The following is a 10935-nucleotide window of genomic DNA, read 5'->3' as shown; positions in this document are numbered from 1 at the left end:
TCTCAAAAAAAAAAAAAAAAAAAAAAGCAACTTTGAAACCACAAGATCGCTGAGTTTCCATCACCTTGGATTAGATCATTGCAAGTTCTTTCTTTAATTTTAAATAGTGATCTCTGTACAAATACAGTATTTTTTCTTTTTTTGCACAAATTAATGCTGAGAAGTGGTAATATAAAGAAGAAAATTTCATGAACCTACATTCATGAGCTCATCTTCAGACAAAAAATGCTTCCATTAATTTCTTCATATTTTCAGATAATAACATATAATTATCAAAGCTATGTACTTATGTAATCTACTTTTGATAACTGAATGTCATCAAAGAAAAAAATAAATATAATATACTTTTATGTGAAGTGGCTGGGTGCAGTGGCTCATACCTGTAATCCTAGCACTCTGGGAGGCAAAGGTGGGAGGATTAATTGAAGTGAGGAGATCAAGACCAGCCTGAGCAAGAGCAAGACCCCCATCTCTACCAAAAATAGAAAAAATTGCCGGGCATGGTGGCAGGCACCTCTAGTCCCAGCTACTCAGGAGGATAGGGCAGGAGGATTGCTTGAGCCCACGAGTTTGAGGCTACAGTGAGCTATGATGACACCACTGCATTCTACCCAAGGTGACAGAGAAAGACCCTGTCTCAAAAAAAAAATTAAAAAATAAAAAATAAATAAATAAACTTTTATGTGAAGTATTCTTTGATTAAACTAATGATACATTTTAAGGTTCTCATAACAAATGATATCTACCTTATTACTTTTCTAAAATAGGCCATTTGTAATACAAAATGTAAATTCTCGAACTATGCTAACTAGTTTCTGAGAAATAATGCAGAAAGCAATTTCAGTAACTAAGCTGGTATCTGGTTCCTTCATTCCAAAGACATAGTATTTAGAACTAAATCAAAATAATATTTTTCTGTATTTTAAGATATATACTCTGAGAGAAGTAGTACTTAACAAAGGATTGTATTTTTTCCTTAAAATGTACAAATAAGGAAGTATAATGGTTTGGTAGTAATAAAGATATTTTTAGAAATGATGAAGATGTTATATAATATTCCCTTACACTTTAAGGATAGAGATAGAAGATAAAAATGTGTGCCATAGCTTGAAATCGAATACAAGATTTATTTATTTAGAAAGGTAAAAGTGGCTGAGCACAGTAGCTCATGCCTGTAGTCCTAGCATTCTGGGAGGCCGAGGCAAGAGAATTGCTTGAGGTCAGGAGTCTGAAACTGGCCTAAACAAGAGTGAGACCCCAGTCTCTACCAAAAATAAGAAAAATTAGCCAGGCGTGGTGGTTACTTTAACTCCATAAAATGATTTTACTCCGAGCTATTTGGGAGGCTGAGGCAGGAAGATCAGTTGAGCCCAGGAGTTTGAGGTTGCTGTGAGCTAGGCTGATGCCATAGCACTCTAGTCCGGGCGACAGAGTTAAGACTCTATCTTAATAAAACAGAAAAAGAAAGGTAAAGGTTATCAGAAGAAGTTAATAAATTCACTTCATACTACTTCAAAAATTGGTATCTATAATTCACAATGTCAAACTGAGAACTGTAATAAATACCAAAATCTAGATATTCAACTAAATGAAGTAATATTAATCAAGATTTTGACTAAATTTTAAAATGTTAGAAGAATGCTTGTAGTTTCCTTTCTCTTTCTACAGTGTTATGAATGGGTGATGCTTACACCCATTCATCCTACCAGTAATGTGGAAGTAATATGATCCTATCATAAGTTGTTACATAATACATATGGAGGGGAATAAAAATATATATATGTCTCTACCAAAAAAAGATTGGTAAAATGTTTATCTTCTAAAAAATCTCAGTTAAATTCAAACATTTCCAGGACTTCTCAATTCTCCCATAATATTGCCAATAAAGTTACTTTAACCCCATAAAATGATTACTTTCTCATCTGCGAAAGGTCAAATAAGTTTGATTAAAAAGATCTATGATCCAAAAGCAGAAAGCACCAAACTATGCCTACTCAAGGTATCTATAAGGTTATATGATTTATTTTTATCATGTTTTTATGCAGTCTATTTTATAGTCATCTCTTTTTAAATGTTAAGCCAAAAAACAGTATCTGAAAAAATTCACCCCATTATTAATGCTAAATTTTGTGAATTGGGAACCTTAAAAAGAGTACTAATATGGAGTGGATTAAACATACCTGGTTCATTATAGCCTTCTCTTAAGTATTGAATAAGACAAAAAATAAATCTTGGAAGAACAAATTCAGACATCATCAGTAAGTCTTTGGGGACACAGGGAATATTTGAACTTGATTTAATTTGATGCCTTTTGCAAAACCTGTAATATGAGAAAGAAAAAAAAATTAACAGTGATGTCTAACTAGCCAAGAATATATTACTTCTATTTATAATATTCATAAACAGAATGCAGCCAATATCAAAGCCAATATAATCCTTCTTTATGATTTTCAGGTATCAAGTTAAAATAATATAATTTTAATCAATCTTTAAGTCAAAATTGGCACTCAGGGAGATTTTTTCTAATAAAAGACCACACTAGTTAGGTTCCAATTAGAATGCAAGAAGAAAATCTCATTATAGGATTTACAATTTTTTAAATGCAATTTATCACTTTCAAGTACTATTTTATAACTTCCACCCTCTATAAACCAGTAAGTACAAATTAATCATTTCTAAAGAATTTACATTTTTCATTCCTTAACTATTTCTAATTTACCGCATTAATGAGTAGATAAGTGATATAAATACTTGAAGTTTATTTCAAGTTTATACACTTAAGTGTATACATTCCTTTTCATCTTATTTATACTCATTTTAAAGTATGATTGGTATACCTGAGCAAAAATGAAGTAAATTATTATATATTTATAATCCAAATAATCAGAAATAAGTTATTCTGTGACCAAACACAAAATTTCCACATTAAACACATCAAATGCCAGAAATAAATAGGAAGGGTGCAGAAACTATTTTAGCTGAAAAATATAAAAATGAAAACATAAAAGATCTGAACAGAGAAAAACTACATTTCTAAAGATTGATTTTATAGATTTTTTTTTAAAAAGGGAGTTCCCCCAAACTTAATGCCATTAGATTTAAATCTCAATGCAATTAATCAGAAACTAATTCCAAAGTTCAAATGGAAGAGAACATGCATGAAAAATATTAGTAAAACTTGAAAAAAACTGATGATAATGAACTGGACCTTAAAACATGGTACAAAACAATTTTAATTAAAATTCTCTGGTAATGTCATAACATCAATGGACCATAATGAAGTCCAAAAAAATAATATGTAAATTTGTGAATTTAATACATGATAAATGTGGCACCTGAATTCAATGTGATGGCGAGAAGACTTTTAATAAATTGCTTCAGGACAAAATTGATTATTTAAATGCAAGAAGTAGATTTGATTTCCACTTTATACCATATGCAAAATATATTCCATATACATTAAAAATCAAATGTGAGGGGCCAGGCGAGGTAATCCTAGCACTCTGAGAAGCCAAGGTGGGAGGATCACTTGAGCTCAGGAGTTCAAGACCAGCCTGAGCAAGAGTGAAACCCCATCCCTACAAAAAATATAAAAAATTAGCCAGGCGTGGTGGCACACACCTATAGTCCCAGCTACTCAGGAGGCTGGGGAAGGAGAATGGCTTGAGCCCAGAAGTTTGAGGTTGCAATGAGCTATGATAACGCCACTGCTCTAGAGCCAGAGTGATGGAGCAAGACTCTATCTCCAAAAACAAAAAGAAAAGAGGCTTCGATGACTCAATAATCAATCACGTGTAATGTGTAAGCCTATTCTAACAAACCAACTCTAAAATGCATTTTTTTAAACAGCCAGGGAAATCTGATTATGAACTGGCTACTAGTTCATTAATTTTATTAGGTATGATAATGGCATTGAGATAATGTAAGAAAATATTCATTATTTCATGATATTAAGGAATTATTTTATGTGGGTATGACAACAGCAGCATTGTGATTATCATTGAAAAGTGAAGTCCTTGCCTTTTACATATATATACAGAGAGACAGAGAGAAAGAGAGATAGTTTCAGATGAACTGCTTCCCCAAGTGAAGAGGAGGAGGGCTTTCTAGACAACTGATATAGCTCCAAATTAAAAATGAGGCAAAGTGGGGCACAGAGGCTCATGCCTGTAATCCTAACACTTTGGGAGGCCAAGGTGGGAGGACTGTTTGAGGCCAAGAGTTCCAGTATAGCAGAACCCTGTCTCCACAAAAAATAGAAAAAATTAGCCGGGCGTGGTGGCACGCACCTACCGTCCCGGCTACTCAGGAGAATGAGGCACGAGGATCACTGGAGCCCATGAGTTTGAGGCTGCAATGAGCTATGATGACACCACTGCACTCTAGCCTGGACACTAGTCTCTAAAAAATAAATAAATAAAAAATAAAAATGAGGCAGGAAGTAATGTTCACATTAGCAGTTCCAAGGTCATAGACAACTTTCTTCAAAGTACCCACTAGTTTTACAAGATTAAGAAGTTTAAATATTCCTTCATGGAATGTTATAAAAATAATAGAATGATCAAATTAGAACTATAAAAACAGTGGATAAAATGACCTCTCTAAATTTTGTCTGACATCTTTTCAAAATTTTTCACTGAAGCACAACTGGACAGAAAGCTGCCTAAAAGATAAGTGTGAAACTCAATGAAGTATCACAAAATGAACATACTCATGTAACCACCAATTCAAGATCAAGAAACAGAACACTACCAGCACCCCAGAAAGTCTCCTTATGTCTCCACTAATATCCAACGTAAATGACTAAAAGCAGAATTCCTGGACACTGAGAGAAGAGAGAGGAAACAAAAGGGGAGCGGGGGTTCTACTAGTCTATAAATATTTGCAAATTACTGAGACTTGGTGGTGGGTAGGAGGGTAAGGAGAGACCAAACCAAATAACTAAACCACATTTTTCAAGAATTAGAAAGGCATCCAAAATAATAAGATGCCCTACAAATTAGCCTTTGACATGTACATCCCATTCCTAACTTAGCACAAACTACACATATACACATTATTTTGCATATATAATTTTAGATAATTCATAGAGATCAGCCAGGGGAGGTGCCTCATGCCTGTAATCCTAGCAATCTGGGAGGCCGAGTCTGGAGGATTACTTAAGGTCAAGAGTTCGAGACCAGCCTGAGCAAGAGCGAGACACCGTCTCTACTAAAAATAGAAAAACTAGCCAGGCGTGGTGGCACGCGCCTGTAATCCCAGCTACTCAGGAGGCTGAGGCAGGAGTATTGCTTGAGCCCAGGAGTTTGAGGTTGCTGTGAGCTAGGCTGACGCCACTGCACTCTAGGCCAAGTGACAGAGCGAGACTGTCTCAAAAAAAAATAAAATAAAATAATTCACAGAGATCCCTGGAGACTCATACATCCTAGATTAAAAGTTCCTGATGACATGAGCTGTGCCCTTCATTTTACAGATGGGGAAATCTCAGAAACATTAAATGACACACTTGACTAATAAAACTGTCAAAATGGTCCCCAACCTTTTTGACACCAGGGACCAGTTTCATGGAAGACAATTTTCCCATGTACCGGGGGGAGAGTGAGATGGTTTTGGGATGATTCAAGCACATCACATTTATTGTGCAGTCAAACCTCTCTGCTAATGATAATCTATATTTGCAGCTGCTCCCCAGCCCTAGTGTCACTGCCTCAGTGCCACCTAAATCATCAGGCATTAGATTCCTTGCTTTCCTCACTGGCCCGCTGCTCACCTCCTGCTGTGCGGCCCCGTTCCTAACAGGCTACATACCGGTACCAGTCTGCAGTCTGGGAGTTGGGGACCACAGTGTTAAAAGACTCTGGGAGGCCAGGCGCAGTGGTTCACAAATCCCAGCAGTTTGGGAGGCCAAGGCAGGAGGATCACTTGTGGCCAGGAGTTTGAGACCAGCCTGGACAACACAGCAACACCTCATCTCTACAAAAAAATTTAAAAATTAGTCACATGTGGTGGCACACATCTACAGTCCTAGCTACTCAGGAGGCTAAAACAGGAGAATCGCTTGAGCCCAGGAGTTCTAAGCCGGGCAAGAGTGACACCCTGTCTCTAAAAAACTATTAATAAAAACTACAAAAAAAAAAAAAAGACTCCTGGAGATCATAAAGATCTACAATATCTACCTAAATGAATCTATATATTTAATATGACACCAGTAAAAATGCCTGTAAGGAATAAACAAGCTAATTCTAAAGTTCATATGGAAAAGTAAGCAAGAATAGCTAAGAAAATTCTGAAAAACAAGAATAATGAAAGTAGAATAGTTTCATCAGATATTAAAACTTATTTTAAAGTTGAAATAATCAAAACGGTGTTGTATATAGCCTTTACGGAGCTACGATTCTAGAGGGCAGAGATAAACAATGGTGATAAATACAATTAAGTAAACCATAGAGAAGAGAAAGGAGAAGTCAGAAATTTGGTTCCATATTCACCTGTAAGTATTCCTGGGCCATATTTCCAGATATACAATTCTACATCACTAATACATAGTATTTAATTAAAGTACAGATCCATCTTATGTCTAAAATTGTTAGATTATATAAATGGTAAGAACTAAAAGGAAAACCTTCCAATTCCACCTACACGGGGTTTTGTTTTTGTAGGGGACACCTGTGTCTGGGAACGATTCCTTGTTGTTCTTCTCAAGAACATGTCTGTGGTCTTGCATGCAAGTCCAGAGCGCCCTAACCCTGCAAACAGGAGGGGCTAGAGAGTTTAGATGCAAACATCTGCTCGCCGGAGACGAAACAACAAGGAACAGAGACGTGTTGAGTAGGGACAGCGTGGGAACAAAGAAATTGCAGTGGGACAGTTGCCAAACAGACTGTGTTATAAATAAAACAGCTACAGCAAGAGTTTTTGCTGCAGCCTCATACTGTCTTTGTGGTGTCTGTGTCTTTTTGTGTGGGCTGTAGTCATGTGTCTGAGTCTTTGTGTCTCTGTGTTCATTCCTCAGTCTCAAGTCAGACCATGTCAGTATTTTTTTTTTTGAGACAAGATTCTCACTCTGTTGCCCTGGGTAGACTGCCGCGGTGTCAGCCTAGCTCATAGCAACCTCAAACTCCTGAGCTCAAGCAATCCGCCTGCCTTAGCCTCCAGAGTGGCTGGGACTACTAATTTTTCTATTATTAGTAGAGACGATCTCACTCTTGCTCAGGTTGGTCTCGAACTCTTGACCTCAAGCAATCCTCCCACCTTGGCTTCCCAGAGTGCTAGGATTACAAGCATGAGCCACCACACCTAGCCTGTACAGGTTTAAATACCATTAGGTGAGCCGTAAAGTACTAGAAAACCAAAAGCAATATATTTATGAAAACTAAAAATTCTAAATTCAATTAGATAAGAAAATTCAATATAAGAAAACTTGAAAGTAAAAACAGAGATGTAAATCTATTAAACTATTAAGATAGTAAATATATACTGAAGGCTTCAAGTAGAAAGAAAACAATGTGGTAATCATACATGAAAAAACAGATTAATAGATTAATTTTTCTGGGTCCAGAAATAGAACCAAATATCTGTAGAATTTAATTTATGATTAAAGCAAAATTCGAATCTATGCAGAACATAGGGCTTAATAAGAGAAATGATATTGAGATAATTGGGTAAACCAGCCAAGTTGGGAAGAAATCTCCTCATACCTTACATCACGGTAATAAATTCTAACATATTGAAAAGGTAAATGTAAAATGTGAAATCACTAGGGTACAAGAAGCAACTGTGAGATTTATTTAATAATCATGTAGAAGGGGCAGCTTAAGTATAACAAAACCCAGACACCACAGAAGAAAAGATTAATAAACATAAAAACTGTGACAATAAAAAATTTCTATGTAGAAAAAAATGCCCATGGGTATTTATCTATCAAAAGACAAATGGGAAAAAAGGTCTGCAACTCATAACTAGTCAAAGAGCTATTTTTCATAAAACAATCCAAAAGAAAAATGAGAAAGGGAAATACCAATGGCCTTTAACATAGGAAAAGATGCTCAACTTTACTCAATAAACACATTAAAACTACATCGAGGTGGAGAAAAAACTCACATTGACAAAAAAACTTGTCAAGATGAAGTAACAAGGAACAAAATTATGCCCTCACCTTAAATACTGAGAAAACCAGGAAAAAAATTATGAAACAATGGTTTTTGGACCCTGAACAACAGATAGTACAAGACTTTAACCCATAAGAAAAAGGAAATAAAAAGGTGAGCCCCATGAATGCATCAGCTTACTGCTTAAAGGCACTTTTCAGGATGTAGCAATGGGAGGAGGAACCCAAAAAGAGCCCTGTGGACTCATTGAATTGAGAAGAGACTGGAATTTAGGGATGTTAAGGTAGTCAGAATTTGAAAGAGTGGAAGAGAGCTTTGGATATCTGCTGAGAAGTCCTTCTGAGTCTTTGGCTGAGTGGGATTTTGGCTTTCATGAATGGAAACATCCAAGACCAGGGGAAAAATAGCCACAAAGGAATGGACAGAAGAATTCCCAAGAATGACAGAGGGCTGGCAGTAGTTAATTTTCCCAACAGCTAGAATGGTAAAACCTCAAAATACATGGGAATCACATAGAATCTTCTTAAGGGTACTGCATTACTAGCGTAGATAAATGAGCTCAAGACTAAAGGTTGCTCTGAACCCACACTAACAGAGTTTAAAGGTAAGCCCTGAGTCCAAATAACATTATCTTCATTCCTAAATAAAATCCAGCACTATCTAAGGAATATAATTTAATCCACAATCAACAACATAAAGTGCAGAAATTCTGGCATACAATCAAAATTTTCTAGGCATGCAAAACAAAAACAAAAAACAAAACAGGAAGATATGACACGTAACCAGGAGAAAAATCAGCCAATAGACATAGACTCAAAAATGATGGATATAATGGGACTAGCAAACCCATTTTCCATGTGTTCAAGAAGACAGAGGACAGAAATGAAAGCATAAGGAGGAGCCAAGATGGCAGACGAGAAAAGCCACCAGTCAGAGTGTCTCTGCAAAAAAGACAGATTTTAGAAGAAAGTGAAAAAAATAAACTAGCAGAAAAACATAGATCAGGTGAGGGTTGGAAGGAAGGGTGCCTGAAACTACAGGAGACTCCATGGGAAGACACTGTGGAGGAGAACTGGAAGGAGAAAGGTCCCTGAGAGGCTTGGAGACCAGCGACAGTGGAGCAGATAACTTTCCCGCCCTTGCATCTCGGACTATTGGTGGGCTCCTGAGCAGTTGGAGAGACCTGCCATCACCAGCCCAGAGACAGCTGCTGCCAGTGAGCAGTGGCCTCTTGCGGACACGGCACCGGGCTCCCAGCTCCCTCTGGGGACCTCCCCGGGTGCAGACCCGAGGCTATCGGCAGACGCCATATTGCTCCATTCTCTCCTTCCCCTTCCCTACCCATGGGTGCTCAGAGAGACAATTTAGCCATCACACGGAGGCATCTCCAAGGAAGGGGACCTTTCCTTTTGGGGCCCTACAGCAGACTGAGGGGTACTCAGACTGCGAGCTCCCTACTCGCCAGCCCACCCAGGTGCTACTTGCCTGGGGACTCCAGGAGAGCGGGGAAAATCCCGAGGTGGAGTGAAATAGATCCAGCTTGGACACTCTGTAGGTGATTCAAGACCAGCACCCCTCTCCCTGGCAGGGTCAGGGATTGATCTCCAGGGTCCAGGGCATAGGCCTGCAGACCAGACCCCGTACAACCAGGTCAGGATCACACTGCCCCGGGGCACAGAAGAGAGATCTGTGAAAGAGCCTACTGAGGAGTGTGTGCCTTCAGGGGCAGATCAGAGTGTCTGAGCGGCAACCCCCCTCCCAAAAGAGGGTTGTGCACCCAGCTCAGGCTGCGATCCTGGGTAGGGAACCTTCCAGCCCACGTCACAGCCAGGGGACATCCATCAGCCTGAGGTCCTGCTTGCCCCTGGGAGAGGCTACGGAGAGGGGGAGGGTGGAGAGGAGTGAGACCTGCTCCAGAGTGCAGGTCTCGGACAGCCCCACTCCCCAAGCCCAGACTTTCAGCTGAGTGGAGCCATTTCAGCCCCTCCCGGCAGCTTTGCACAGAAGCAAAGAACAGACCTTTGATCCCTGCTAACAGCAGTTGTGGAGCCTGAGGGCAGGCTTACCCAACCCAGCCCCACCCAGACTCCTCAACTGAGGCAGAGAATAAGGACACACCTGGAAGTCCCAGGGCGCCATCCACCACCCGAGGCACAAGAGGGCCTCTCCAGAGGAATAAGAGCTGGCTACAGGACCCCAAAACAGCACTGCAGCTCGCTCCTCCCGGCAAGTGCCACCTACTGACAGGGAGGTCATTCTGTACACCCTTTTACTGCATCTACTGATTCATCATAAAGGGTGTGGTCGAATCTCACCCACAGACACCACCTGCTGGCTCAGAGACTAAACAGGGCGTGTCATTATCCAAACGAAAATCTAAAGGCAAGGAGGAACAACTGATCCAGATGGGAAGGAACCAGTGAAAGAACTCTGGAAGTATGAAAAATCAAACGGAAAGCACGTCCCCAAAGAGGAACAACAGCTTCCCAGCAATGGACATTAACCAAACTCAGAACACTAAAATGACAGAAGAATTTCAAACATTCATTGTAAGAAAACTCAATGATATGCAAGAAAAAATGGATAACCAACACAAAGAAACCACAAAAAAAATCCAGGACACGGAAGAAAAATTCACTAAAGAAACCGAAATATTAAAGAAAAATAAAACCAATCTCCTGGAAATGAAGGACTTGTTCAGAGAACTACAAAACACAGTGGAAAGCCTCAAGAACAGAGTAGATCAAAGAGAAGAAAAAATCTCAAGAGATTGGAGGCCGGGCGCGGTGGCTCACACCTGTAATCCTAGCACTCTGGGAGGCCGAGG

General features: G+C 39.0%; 1 protein-coding gene across 1 annotated transcript in view; it reads right to left on the bottom strand.

Moving 5' to 3' along the window:
- UBR3 (ubiquitin protein ligase E3 component n-recognin 3 (putative)) overlaps positions 1-10935 on the bottom strand; it is a 201642-nt gene that overhangs the window by 160510 nt on the left and 30197 nt on the right. The window contains exon 2 of the mRNA XM_012650681.1: positions 2181-2320. Within this exon, the coding sequence (XP_012506135.1) occupies positions 2181-2320 (140 nt within the window). The remainder of the gene's footprint in view (positions 1-2180; positions 2321-10935) is intronic.

This window comes from Propithecus coquereli, unplaced genomic scaffold (genome assembly GCF_000956105.1).
Source record: "Propithecus coquereli isolate 6110/MARCELLA unplaced genomic scaffold, Pcoq_1.0 Scaffold34, whole genome shotgun sequence".
NCBI classification, from domain to species: domain Eukaryota; kingdom Metazoa; phylum Chordata; class Mammalia; order Primates; family Indriidae; genus Propithecus; species Propithecus coquereli.
The sequence above is the reverse complement of the archived record's forward strand: the minus strand, read 5'-3'. Positions and strand labels throughout refer to the sequence as shown.